Source organism: Triticum urartu, chromosome 5A (assembly GCF_056163025.1).
Source record: "Triticum urartu cultivar PI428250 chromosome 5A, HENAU_Tu73, whole genome shotgun sequence".
In the NCBI taxonomy this organism is placed as follows: Eukaryota; Viridiplantae; Streptophyta; class Magnoliopsida; order Poales; family Poaceae; genus Triticum; species Triticum urartu.
The window spans coordinates 646,375,933-646,390,262 of NC_141877.1; the positions used below are offsets into that span (position 1 = coordinate 646,375,933).

General features: G+C 46.6%; 2 protein-coding genes across 2 annotated transcripts; both read right to left on the bottom strand.

Moving 5' to 3' along the window:
• Positions 1-3,917: 3,917 nt before the first annotated feature.
• LOC125511365 (uncharacterized) lies at positions 3,918-4,841 on the bottom strand. Its single transcript, XM_048676717.2, has 2 exons — positions 4,334-4,841; positions 3,918-4,207 (listed from the first exon to the last, which is right to left on the bottom strand). Exons 1-2 carry the CDS (start codon positions 4,757-4,759, stop codon positions 4,106-4,108), a joined length of 528 nt encoding a protein of 175 aa, XP_048532674.1. The 5' UTR covers positions 4,760-4,841; the 3' UTR covers positions 3,918-4,105.
• Positions 4,842-5,887: 1,046 nt separating this feature from the next.
• Positions 5,888-6,786, bottom strand: LOC125511366 (uncharacterized). Its single transcript, XM_048676718.2, has 2 exons — positions 6,300-6,786; positions 5,888-6,170 (listed from the first exon to the last, which is right to left on the bottom strand). Exons 1-2 carry the CDS (start codon positions 6,717-6,719, stop codon positions 6,090-6,092), a joined length of 501 nt encoding a protein of 166 aa, XP_048532675.1. The 5' UTR covers positions 6,720-6,786; the 3' UTR covers positions 5,888-6,089.
• Between the last annotated feature and the right edge of the window lie 7,544 nt (positions 6,787-14,330).

Below are 14,330 nucleotides of genomic sequence, written 5' to 3' on the forward strand. Positions count from 1 at the left end.
GGAGGAGCGCCCGTAGTCAGGCCCCGGGATGTAGCCATATCGGTGAACCTCGTTAACAAATTTTGGTGTTGTCTTTGTGTGATTGCTTAGTCCTTGGTAGATTGACGGAGCGTCTCAGATTTATTCTAACAAATGGTATTAGAGTTAGGTTATTCGGAAGTCGTGTGCGTTGATCCAGAGATTATGAATCGAAGGCATTGGTGTTCAGACGAGTTCGTCTGACGATGCAATCGATGGGAAGAGCAATCGGAAACGGCTAATTGATTGGAAGCGGTGGTGTCTCGAAGCAAGCGTTGAGTCGGCGAACTCGGCGAGATCGGTTTGTGTGGCGACCGCACAATAGGGCACATGCAGGCAGGCTAGGTTGTGCAAGCTGAGTCGGGCTCTGGCGCGTGCATCGTGGGCGCTGGTGGCTGCTCCCGAGGCCCGGTAGGCCTGCAGACGTGAGCATGTGCTCGCAAACCTGAGGCATAGGCCGATTCGCCGTGGTATGGCTCAGGAGAGCGAAGTCTAATTTAAACCTTGACGTTGTAGAGGTTGTATAAAACAAACCTTCACCTCAAAATCCCGGAAGTTTGTACCTTGTCCTTTCTGATCCCGGATTTTTTTAACCTTGATGCCTTTCAAAGGGAGGATTTGGTGACGTGGCAGGGAAAGGCCTGGTTTGCTGACTAAATTGAGTTTGAGGACGCGCATGTATGAATTGTTTTTCATTTGCATGGATCGATGGATGTGTGTAAATGCCGATGGTGACCCAGGTCGTTCGCTCGCTCGAGCGCCTCCGCCGTTGCCATCTCGAATCCAAGTGCAAGACAGCAGGTCGTGTCGTCAGGGACCGCATGGTGGTGCGCTGACTTTAGCCTGGCTGGTTCATGCTGCGGCAGTGGGTTCCGGAGATGTGGTGCATTGAGCTGGTTGTTGGTAGGAGCAAGGTGCAATGGGAGCATGAGACGAGGGACGAGCAAGGGTCCGAGCTCTTGCTCTCGCGCTCTGCCATCTTTGAACAGGGAAACGTCGTGCTCCAGGTTGAAAAAGAAGGAGCTAACGGCGCCGCACATGGTCGCTGGAGGCACCAGCCTCGACATCGTCGGCGCCGCCGTTCGACCATGCTAGCCGCTCGCGTGAAGATGTCTGCCATTCATGACGTTCGACGCCAACCACCTCTGCAGCACCATGACAGTTGTCTTCTCCATGTGCAGGCTACAATACACCGCGTGATTTTCCGGCAGGATCCCGCCCGGCGAGCTCGGCAGTCTCGTCGGCTCCCTGCATCGCTCGAGCTGTCGCGCGCCTGCAACCGCGTCGTGTCGTCACACCCTGCCTTCACCGGTGCATGGACGTCAGCTCCCCCATCCGTGAGCGCGCGAAGTGGCCACAACGCTGCATCGTCTTCTCCCGACGACGCCTTTGTGCGTGCGCTGAACAGGTAGGAACCCCGTGGACATGGACGTCGCCGGCTTCCATCTCTGCAGAAAGCGTCGTGCCATGGTCGTCACCAGGAAGCTGACACACACTGCCTTTTTTGTGTGCTTGTGTGTACTTTGTGGATAATATAATCTTATACAGTATACGTATATGTTAATTCAACAAGACAACCTCTTCGTACAGCTGGTTACCAGCTGCCTGAACGTACTTAGATGTCCGTGTTGTGTCACTGTGCTATTTCTTTCTCTCACTGCCAAGTGGGCTCCACACAAATGTCTTGCCTACCTCGTCCATCCCGGCCTTTCCCGGTGTCATGTTGAAATTTCCTGTTTGGATACAGCTTTAAGGTTTAAAGCGACCGGGATTGCAAAAGACAGGGTATGGACTTCAGGGATTTAAAGGTGAGGGTTCATTTTAGACGAGCTCTACAACGTCAAGGTTTAAATCAAACTTCACTTGGCTCAAGCCGCAGGAGCGATACGGGACAATCGTGCAGTCAAAAGTTCATCGTGAGATTTGTTTGGAAGGAAAAAAAGAAGACCGAATCTTTATGTATGACGCGGATAGGCACGCAAATTAGTCAGCAGAAAGAGAAATTCATCAAGCGATACGGTGCATCCATCGGAAGGCAGGACAAAGCAACAGCAGCATCGCGAGTTGAGTCAGGAGCCATCATGTGAAGACTAAAGCAATTTATCGATTAAATTTGCTAGTACTAGTACACGTACTTGATGTACTTGGGCATTGCGTGCAGAAGCTCGGTTATTTTTTCTCGAGGTCAGCCGTACGAAGAATCGTGACGCCATCGGGCATCGGGTTTGAGGTGGAGAAGTTCAACAGAACTGAAAACCTTGGATTATGGCAGATATGGGTGAAATATTTGTTGGCACGACAGGGATGCTTGAAGGCGTTGTAGAAAATCATGGCAGCTATGATGGAATTATAATGTGATGGATTAGAATTCGCGGAAGATGATTTGGAAGCCTTGAGCGTGTCATGCAGTCGGACAAGTTCAGAAGACGGTGGTGGGATCGACGACGACGACATAGGTGCGTGCTGTTGATGGTGACCGACTTCTGGGCGTGGCAACACGCTGCGCAGGTCTGAGGGCTTGTGTGGCTTTGACAAGACTATGTCGCGGGATTGATTCAAGATGGTGTATGCACGGAGCTTGAAGTCGATGAGGCGCAGGGGTGGACTGATCATCTATCATGGAGTCATGTTGAAGGTGGAGTTGGATTGAGCGGCTACGGCGTAAGTCGACAGAGAGTCGAAGCCTATTCAGCAAGGGGAAAAGCAAGGGACACTTAGTTTGGACTGGAGCCCAGTGGTTTGATGGAAGCGTGAACCTCGTCATCGGTCGGTGATGATCGGTGTTACTCTGCAGTGGGGGTTGAGTTGTGGTTCACGACCCTTGAAACTCGACTGAGACAGCAGAGGCTCGACGCGGTAATAGCGACGAGGCGTGCGGTACGCACGGGGCATGTAGACGGGCCAGGGCTCTGGTGGTCATACATGTGGTGAGGCAACTGCGAATTTGACTCGGGATGACTACAAGCAATGGTGAAATTCCTTCAAGTTTCAGACAGGCAGTCAAGAAAGGAGCGGTGGTGTTGAGTTCAGGTAACTCTTATGTGTGGCATCCAATATGCGAGTTGTTCACTTTCAAGCAGGTCAGTGATCGGTGCACGATGACGTTGACGGATACTCTGAAAGTTGGGAGCACAAACTAGAGTAACAAGGAACTTAATTTTGCTTGAGTGTTGACTGTGGTCAAGAAAGAAGGGATTACAAGTTGCAGGTGGAGTCACATGGAGTCTTTGGAGTAGCAGCGGTACTCATAAGATAAACTCAAGTTCAATGTACATGAAAGTTTGACGCATGGACGAATCCAAGGTGGTGGAGAATATTCGTCAAGGTGGAGTTTGTTGAAGTTGTATCGAATATTATGTACAAGGTAGGTTACAGTTAGACTATGAGTTGTATTGTGTTTACATAGGATGTGAAGTCGTGTCCTAGTAGGACACTTGTATCCTAGGACTCTCATATATAGCGGGGTAGACACACGATGTAACCTATGCCAACATAATAGCACAGGCGCGCAAGGGGGAGCCGACGGCGTGTGCCGGCGCCCGGGTGGCCGGTGTGCCCTGGGTGGCCGGTGTGGACGGTGTCATGGGGAGGAGCGCCCGTAGTCAGGCCCCGGAGATGTAGCCACGTTAACAAATCTCGGTGTTGCCTTTATGTGATTGCTTGGTCCTCGATAGATTGACAGAGCGCCTCGGATTTATTCTAACAAGATATGTCTCAATCGATACTATATTCGTAAGATCTTGCATTAAGATTCATGCAAATTTTCTTTTTGTTTTTTTATTTTTCTTTACTACATGTTATGTTACTTGACTGAGATTTATTAAATCTCAGTCAACTCAAAGCTAGACACACCCATTAAAATAACTTGCTGGCCTCATGCATAGTTTGAAACAAGAATCTGATATGTGAAGAATATATTCATCAGATGAGAATTAGCAAGTCTGTAGATTCAAAGCATCTTTGCATACACCGGACGAAGTTACACCGACGCATGCGTAGAGATCAGTTTCTTGGAACGGAAATAAAGGAATACGGAGGGAATGACGAAACGAAAAGTGGGCTAGCCCTCCTTTGCGCTTTGCGGTCTTCATTTGGCGCTGCCGACGTCGGCTTTGTCTCCTCCCATCCCGAGCGTGTTCATGACGGCGTCCCTGGCGCCCGTAGCGGCACCCATCACCTGCCCGCCGGCCTGCATAGAAACAGACAGACGTAAGTCTTGAGAAACCTAGCATGAACTGCTCAAATGGCCAATGGACATTGTCCTCAACATGGTTAACTTTGTGTTGTATGACTAGTTTGCAAGCGACTGACTCACCTGCTGGAACATGTTGCCGGTGGGCTCCTTGGGGGCGGCGGGTTCCCCGGTGAACTTCGCCGCGTTCTCCTCGACGCACTTTGCGGCCTCGGCGGACTTCTGCTTGGCGGCGTCGCCGGTGTCGGCGGCCATCTTCTTGGCGGCCTCGGTCTTCTCACCGAAGAAGCCGAACGTCTGGTCCTTGCTCTCGATGGCGCGGTCCGTGATGGCCTGCCCCGTCTCTGACGCCTTCCCCATGGCGTCGCTCCCCATCTTCATGGCCGCGTCGGCGGTGTCCGACGCCGCCTTGGTGACGGCCTCGCTTTTCTCGCCGATGAAGCTGATGGTCTGGTCCTTCGCCTCGATGGCGCGGTCCTGGACGGACGGCCCCGTCTTGGCGGCCTCGTCGGCCTTGGCGTCCGTCTTACCCCCGAACCAACCCGACATTTTTGAAGGTGATAAAGCTTACGTACGTGGTGGCTTGTGGTGTTGTTTCTTCTTTCTTTTCACTTGCTTCTTGTGGAGAGAGATACTCGTGCTCTCTTCCTTTATATAGGCGCCCTTGGCACCATTGCCGAAGGCCAAGCTGAAGATGATACAGATCGGTCTCGTGGCATCAAGATATTTTTTTCCTTGCAAGGACATATCCTTGTCGACCACTTGTGCAGCATTGATGCCTAGCGGCATGTCGGCACAACCACACTGCCTTGAATCTGTCCATCAATACTGTGTGGTTTTGCCATAGAGTGAACAGCCAAAAGAGGGGCTTAACTATTTACTGGATCGGCGTGCCCGGCGGTGAACCACATGTCTGCTGCGAGCTGGGCTGAGTGGAGGGGAATCGGAAATATCTGCTGGTGCTGCTTGTGTGGCGTCCGTCAGTTAATTTACTGCTAGCGGCGTCCGTCAGTTAACTTTACATTGATTATCGATCTATCGCAGTTGTGGACTGTTATTCAATATCTGAACGATCAGCCCCATAGATAGTTTCCCTAATAAGATGCACACGATGGGAGCACTCCTGCAATGAACCACAAATTATCCATGCTGCTGACTTGTTGAGCAGGATTCTGCTCTGGATCTTGCCTGGCTGAAGAAACCTTTCACTTCTTTATGTACTGATGACTTTGTTATTGCTTTTGATCGGTCGCTAGGCTCTTTACTTATTTATTATGTACTCGCAATTACTAGTGCTAGGCTCTTTACTTATTTATTATGTACTCGCAATTACTAGTCGAGTTCGACAAGGTGTCGTCAATCACCATCGGTTCAACTTTCAAAAAAAAAAATCACCATCGGTTCACTATCTCCGCCCATCGTGTTTCTCGATAGATAGGCAAAGCATCTGCCACCACCAATTACGAGGCGCCTATAGTGGTTTTGCCGATGTTCAAACTCATAGGACTTTAATGTTCAACGGGAGCTATATGTGCGTGTGTGTTTGTTGGGGGAGGTACTCGTGTAGACGTCATGGTGTTTCATATGAGAACATGTACAACATCCAAATCACTCATGCTCATTATGATTATACATAATGTTTCTTACGGGAAATGTGCAACATCCAAATCACTCGTGTTGATTATGATTGGTGGAAAATATATTCATACCTCGGTCGGATACATCATACAAAGTTACACCAAGGAGCACGTGTAAATTAGTGCCATGGAACTGGAATAAATTATATTGAGGGAATAGCGAAACAGAAGGAGGGCTAGGGCAAGCAAGCGCAGACGCGCCTATTATCCTTTGTGGTCTTCTTGGTGGCACCACCCGCATCTCACTTGTCTCCTCCCATCCCGAGCGTGTTCATGACAGCGTCCTTGGCGTCTGTAGCGGCACCCACCATATTCCCGCCGGCCTGGAAACAAACAAACAAACATTCATTTCAAGAAATTCAACATGAACAGATCAGAAGGCCACACAAAAAATTCGTTGACATGGTTAATTTTGTGTTGTCTTTGAATAGTTTGCAAAGTGATCGATTCACCTGCTGGAAGACGTTTTCCTTGGGGGCGACCGGGGTATCCTTGGTGTACTGTGCAGCGGTGTCCTGGACATGCTGGGCGGCCTCGGTGGACTTCTCCTTGGTGGCATCGGCAGTCTCGGTGGCCGTCTTCTTGACAGCGTCAGTCTTGTCGCCGAAAAAGCTGCCTGTCTGGTCTTTGCCCTCGACGGCGTGATCCTTACCGGCTTCCACCGTCTCGGACGCCTTCCCCATGGCCTCGCCGCCCATCTTTTTAGCCGCCTCGGTAGTCTCGGAGGCAGCCTTCGTGACAGCCTCGCTTTTCTCACCAAGGAAGGCCCCGGTCTGGTCTTTTGCCTCGACGGCGCGGTCTTGAATGGTCTGCCCCGTCTCGGACGCCGTCTTGGTGGCGTCGCCGGACTTCTCTTGAAACCAACCAGACATTTTTGAAGTTGATGGAGTGTTGGTACGTACTAATTTGTGGTGTTCTTTCCTTGTGCTTGTGGTGGAGAGACGTGTGTTCTTCCTTTATATAGGCCATTTGCCCCATAGCCGAGGTTGATACTGAAGAGAATACATCGCTTTCCAAGTATGTTGGCATTATATGAGATATTTTTGTAGCAAGGGTATCTCATTGTGGCCACTTGTCCACTCAGCTGTATATACGCACAACGGTATGTCGGCACAACACATTCACGTAAGACCTGTCCATTAATATGTGCATTTAAGACATTTTTCTGGAGTCATGCCATACTTCCTGTGATTGTGTCTCTTTTCGTCTTGACCTTTGTGAATGTGTCAGTTTCAATGTTGTGTCTTAGATGTAATTTTTTTCTGAAAGGATTTACACGTGATATATAATGAATTCATGTAGTAGCATGTTTGATCAGTACAGATGTTGTTGGAAAACTTGAAAGTCAGCAGCTCATTTGTAGGCAAAAACCAACACAACATATTCTTTTGATAATACAGGTTTTTACTCATTTATCGTCGGAACTCAAGTTCAACTATCCGCCTTCAGTGTGGAAAACTAGCTTGGGGAGGACCAAACCAATGAAACACAAAGCTAATACACTGCTTTAGCAGAAGTACTCACTGTTCTAGTGAAAAAAAAATAGCATGCTGACCTGGGCCCGGGGCTGGCTGGCACCCCTTGTCTCCACCACTCTCCGCCTTTGCATACGAGAAGTCGAGAATGCACATGGTCAAACAAACAAAAATTGAGTTTAGCTTACCAAAGCAAAACTCTAAAATTTAAACCATTCATATAAAATGGCCTTGGTCAAGCCCATATATTGGATCGGACAAATTCACATCACACACGTGTCTAAGTCGGCCGATGTTGCCCTGTGCGGGTTGTTGTGACGGTTCTAGCCGGGTTTTGCTAATTAACCAGGCAACTCTTCTTCTTTATTAATGAGATGAGGTAAAAATTTTGCCTCCGTTTCGCAAATCTCCCCTCCAGCATTGCCAAAAAACGTGAATCTGCACATGTGCAACCTCTTCATATATCGGATCCACAAAGACCAAGCATGGTGCAGATACATGCATAAGAATATAACAATAGTGGAGAATAAAACTCCTGCAAAAAGCGGCATCATTTTTGTACGGCTATAACATTTAGCAAGGCCCACCACCTCAACCAAAAATTGAGCCCTTTAGCTTGGCATCCGAGCCATGCAGCTAGCTAGTGGTCGACATGGATCGCCGACGTCTCCCGGCACCCACGCGTTCCGTGAATTCTGGGCGTAGCACAGGACAACATGTGGATGGCATTTGCATGGTCGACATGGAGGGCCGACGTGGGAGGCATCCTCTCGTCTCCCGGCACCACTCGTTCGCGTTGGCCGTTATCGGTCCGGACACATGGTGAGACAGGAACGGGCCACTTGGACGTGGCGTCGCGTACACGTCGCCGACGTGACTGCAGCCAGCTCGTTCTGGCCAAGGTGGTCCAACTCCAAATGGCCCATGTCCGCGTGGTTCGTGAGGACAGTACAAGGCAAGGGATTTAGGATAATAGCAAGCTTATAGCACATTCATATGGCACTCCGGTCTATGCGAAAGAGAGAGATGAACTCTACACGAGCTCCCGACTAACTGGGAGCACGATTCAACCAACACGAAAATTATAACGAACTTACACACAAAGATCGTACGCCCTTTTTCATAAACAAAAATCGTACATCCCCTGTACTCTAAATTACCGAAAAAGGCTTTCGCCAAGCAAACCACCGAGCACAAAGTCAACATAGTACACACACACATAACGCCACCGTAGGCAAGGTCCAACACACACGCACACTAACACTACCCAAGGTTCAGCGATGGGCACATCACAACAAGCCCAACACAGAAATGAAGGATGCACAACACATAAACGGCGGTGGTGGCGGCGGCGGCGGCGAGGGAGAAGATCTAATCCGGCTCTGGTGGTCGTGGGGAAAGAGGTGGAGCCATCCGGAGAGCCACCGCGCGAAGCTGGGTGATGATGAAGGTGATGGCATCTCTCTCCCTGGGGCGGCTAAGCGGCCGCCAAAGCTGCAAGTAACCAGACCATTTAAACAAAAGTGTCAGTAGCGCGACGAAGAGGGACATGCTGAATCACAATTGCTTATTCCTAATAGTCCACAACGTCCAAGCTAGCACCCCGATGGTCAACCACAAAATGTGGCGAGACGCGGGTGGTAACGCCTGAAGTTCGGCGAATAGAGCGGGGAAGTTGGTGTGATCCCATCTTCTACCCACTACTTTGCGGAAACAGCTCCAGAGGAACTGCGCGGACGTACGGATGAACAAGATATGGTTCGTATCCTCTTCAGGCCTGCAGAGCGGGCATCGCCCATCACCGGACCTCAACGCCGGACGGAAGGCGGCCGTGAATCCATTGCCACAAGAAAAACCTAATCTTCAAGGGGAGCCGGATCGCCCAGATGGTGGTGGGAGCCTCAGGGCCCGGCGAAGGGGCTATGGCCTGGTAGAGAGATTTAGAGGAGAATTGTCCAGATGGCTCTAGCCGCCACCTGGTGCGGTCCTCTCCAATCTCCAGATCCGTCGTGCAAAGCAATGCAGTCAAGTAGGTCCTGCCACGCATCATTTTTCGCCGGTCCAAAAGGTCTCCGGAAGCGAGGTGCCCTAAGTCAATAAGGGCCACCACTATAGAAATCCGCGGATCAACCGCGATGGAGAATAGATCAGGGAAGCGAGCCATGAAGGGGGAGTCCCCAGCCCATCTATCAAACCAAAACAGCGTGGCGGTGCCAGATCCAACCACAATCGAGGTCCCGATGCGAAGGACCGGGAGGAGCTGAATAATGGATTGCTAGAACTGGGATCCACCGGATCGCTGGCAGAAGGCGAGTGGCTGACCACAGAGGTATTTCTGCTGAATGATGCACCTGTACTCTAAATTACACATACCGCTTCAGCAAAACCACCAAATAAATAAAGAACTGAGAATTCAAAGCCTAGTACTCGTGCTCCAAAAACCATACATAGGTTATGGATAAAAATTATTGATTTACCTGATATAAAACTGCAGGTATTTTTCCTTATCATACCCTTATAAGAGAAAACAAAGTTTTGTTGATTTACTCGGAGAGTTAAAATCATCTAAAGCCATTCAGAAAGTGCACACCAGGCAGAGGAGGCTTCACCTGGTCTTGACACGCCACCTCTTAGGTATGATGTTTGGCATCTTCACATCCACGGTTTAATGAAAAGAAAACACTTTAATAACTAATGTGAAGAACACTAGGTTGTGACAGTCACACATAAAAAGAGAACCATAGAGGCAAGGTGCAGAGTTTTACGAGGGATTTACAGGTTGCTTAACATTGATTGGCTAGGGATTGATCAAGACGCACGGGCCCACCATGAAATTCAGAGGGAGGTGGGGGGGGGGGGTAGAATGTGCCCGTACGTGTAGCATTATTACTAATTATACAACGCAAGTATTCCCTTCGTCCGAAAAAGCTTGTCCCTCAAATGGATGTATGTTGCCCCAAGTTAATGGTAGATACCATACATCCATTTAAGGGACAAGTTTGAGACAAGGTTTTTCGGACAGAGGGTGGACAATTAATTAGCTTCTAGAGCACTGACCCATTAACCACGTAATAGTACAACCGACCTCTAAAGCAAACATTTAGATATATACACAAGGGCCCCAATTTCATTGAAAGTTTATCATTTTTGTCTCAAAAGATGTCATAGCATGCTCGAGTGCAACAATGCAAAAGAAGACTACAAAGAGGCGACCACTTTGCTCTATTTTTTGCCAGACATCCCAGTATAAAGCTAAAAACATCATCGTAAATAGGCCACTGACAGCATCTAAGACGCTTCGTGTTGCGTCATTTTAATACTGCGTTGGTACAATCCTTCTGAATACATTAACGGATGAGATCTCTCCATACCCCTTCATAATAAAGGGTAGTATGGTCTTTCTCAAAATGTGTCGCCTCTGCAGAGCCCACCAAAACGCGGCCTGTGTATGTATGATACGTCTCCGTCGTATCTACTTTTCCAAACACTTTTGCTCTTGTTTTGGACAATAACTTGCATGATTTGAATGGAACTAACCCGGACTGACGCTATTTTCAGCAGAATTGCTATGGTGTTATTTATGTGCAGAAACAAACGTTTTCGGAATGACCTGAAACTTCACGGAGCAACTTTTTGGAAAATATAAAAAATACCTGCAAAAGACGAAGGCCAGGGCCCCCACCACCTGTCCACGAGGATGGGGGGCGCGCCTGCCCCCATAGGGCGCGCCCCTACCTCGTGGGCCCCCTGGAGCTCCTCCGACTCCAACTCCAACTCTATATATTGTGTTTCGGGAAGAAAAAAATCAGAGAGAAGAATTCATCGCGTTTTACGATACGGAGCCGCCGCCAAGCCCTAAAACCTCTCGGGAGGGCTGATCTGGAGTCCGTTCGGGGCTCCGGAGAGGGGAATCCGTCGCCATCGTCATCATCAACCATCCTCCATCACCAATTTCATGATGCTCATCGCCGTGCGTGAGTAATTCTATCGTAGGGCTTGCTGGACGGTGATGGGTTGGATGGGATCTATCATGTAATCGAGTTAGTTTTGTTAGGGTTTGATCCCTAGTATCCACTATGTTCTGAGTTTGATATTGCTATGACTTTGCTATGCTTAATGCTTGTCACTAGGGCCCGAGTGTCATGATTTCAGATTTGAACCTATTATGTTTTCATCAATATATGAGTGTTCTTGATCCTATCTTGCAAGTCTATAGTCACCTATTATGTGTTATGATCCGTTAACCCCGAAGTGACAATAATCGGGATACTTACCGGCGATGACCGTAGTTTGAGGAGTTCATGTATTCACTATGTGTTAATGCTTTGTTACGGTACTCTATTAAAAGGAGGCCTTAATATCCCTTAGTTTCCATAAGGACCCCGCTGCAACGGGAGGGTAGGACAAGATGTCATGCAAGTTCTTTTCCATAAGCACGTATGACTATATTCGGAATACATGCCTACATTACATTGATGAACTGGAGCTAGTTCTGTGTCACCCTAGGTTATGACTGTTACATGATGAACCGCATCCGGCATAATTCTCCATCACCGATCCATTGCCTACGAGCTTTCCATATATTGTTCTTCGCTTATTTACTTTCCCGTTGCTATTGCTATCGTCACTACAAAATACCAAAAACATTACTTTTACTATTGTTACCTTTTGCTACCGTTACCACTGCTATCATATTACTTTGCTACTAAACACTTTGTTGCAGATATTAAGTTTCCATGTGTGGTTAAATTGACAACTCAACTGCTAATACTTGAGAGTATTCTTTGGCTCCCCTTGTGTCGAATCAATAAATTTGGGTTGAATACTTTACCCTCGAAATCTGTTGTGATCCCCTATACTTGTGGGTTATCAAGATTATTTTCTGGTGCCGTTGCCGGAGAGCATGGCTCTATTCCTTGAGTTAGTTGGGATTTTTATCTGCTTATCATTATGAAGAACTTGAAAGATCCAAGAACCAAGATTTATCCCTCAACTACGAGGGGAGGTAAGGAACTGCCATCTAGCTCTGCACTTGATTCACCTTCTGTTTTGAGTAAGTTTGCGACACCTAAACCTGCTTCTGCTATTCGTTGTGATATGTCGCATGTTATTGATGATGCCACTTCTGCTATACATGATACTTATGATGAAACTACTTCTATGCTTGATACTACTGTGCCTCTTGGTGAATTTCTTGACGAACAACTTGCTAGGGCTAGAGAGATTGAAAATATTGAATCTGATAATACTGATGAAATTGACGATGAAGACTTGCCTGTTATTCCTGAGGGTTATGTTTTTGATAAAGAAGCTTCTTTAGCTATTTAGCTATTTTAGCTTGCAAAGATAGATACAAACTTAAGAGGTTATTAGCTAAATGAAACAAGCAATCTCTAAATGCTAGGATGAAACCTGACCCTGCTTTTGCTACTTCACCTATCTGTGTTACCGATAAGTATTATGAATTCTCTGTTGATCCTGATATAATTACTTTGGTTGAATCTGATCCTTTTTATGGCTATGAATCTAAAACTGTTGTGGCATATCTTACTAAATTAAATGATATAGCTACCCTGTTCACTACTGATGAGAGAACTCGCTACTTTTATATCCTTAAAATATTTCCGTTCTCATTAAAGGGTGATGCTAAGATATGGTTTAATTCTCTTGATCCTAGTTGTGTGTGTAGTCCCCAGGATATGATTTATTACTTCTCTACTAAATATTTCCCTGCTCATAAGAAACAAGCTAATTTAAGGGATATATATAATTTTGTGCAAATTGAAGAAGAGAGTCTCCCACAAGCTTGGGGGAGGCTTCTCCAATTACTTAATGCTTTGCCTGATCATCCTCTTAAGAAAAATGAAATACTTGATATCTTTTATAATGCACTAACCGATGCCTCTAGAGATTAACTGGATAGTTGTGTTGGTTCTGTTTTCAGGGAAAGAACACCGGATGAAGCTGAAATTATATTGAATAATATGTTGACAAATGAAAATAATTGGACACCTCCGGAGCCAATTCCTGAGCCTATTCCTAAACCAACTCCGAAGAAGAGGGGTATTCTATTTCTCAGTCCTGAAGATATGCAAGAGGCAAAGAATTCTATGAAAGAAAAATGTATTAAAGCTGAAGATGTTAAGAATTTACCTCCTATTGAAGAAATACATGGTCTTAATTTACCGCCTGTTGAAGAAACATATGATCTTAACCCTTTACCTATTGAAGAAACTCATGGTCTTGATAACCCGACACATGTAGTAAAGGTAAATTCTCTCTATAGATATGATAAAGCTGAAATCCCATTTACTAAGTTTGGTAGCCCATGCTTACATGAGTTTGATAAATTTATGGCTAAGCAAGAAGACTTTAATGCTTATTTTGGTAGACAATTGAAATACAATTCAAATATGCTTGAACACTTGGGTGATTATATGTCTAATGTCAAAGGTAAACTTAAACTTATTAGCAAACATGCTTCTATGGTTACCACTCAAGTAGAACAAGTACTTAAAGCTCAAAATGATTTGCTCAATGAATTAAATAGCAAGAATAATGATAATGTTGTTAGAGTTATGACTAGAGGTGGCAAAATGACTCAGGAACCTTTGTATCCTGAAGGCCACCCTAAGAGAATTGAGCAAGATTCTCAGAGAAATAATATAGATGCACCTAGTCCTTCTAAAAGAAAGAAAAAGAAAAATGATAGGACTTTGCATGCTTCTAGTGAACCTATCACTAAAACACCTGAGAATCCAAATTATATTTCTATTTCTGATGCTGAAACACAATCTGGTAATGAACCTGAAACTAGTGATAATGTTAACGATAATGTTCATGATGATGCTCAACCTAGTAATGATAATGATATAGAAATTGAACCTGCTGTTGATCTTGATAACCCACAATTAAAGAATCAACGTTATGATAAGAAAGACTTTGTTGCTAGGAAACACGGTAAAGAAAGAGAACCATGGGTTCAGAAACCCATGCCATTTCCTCCCA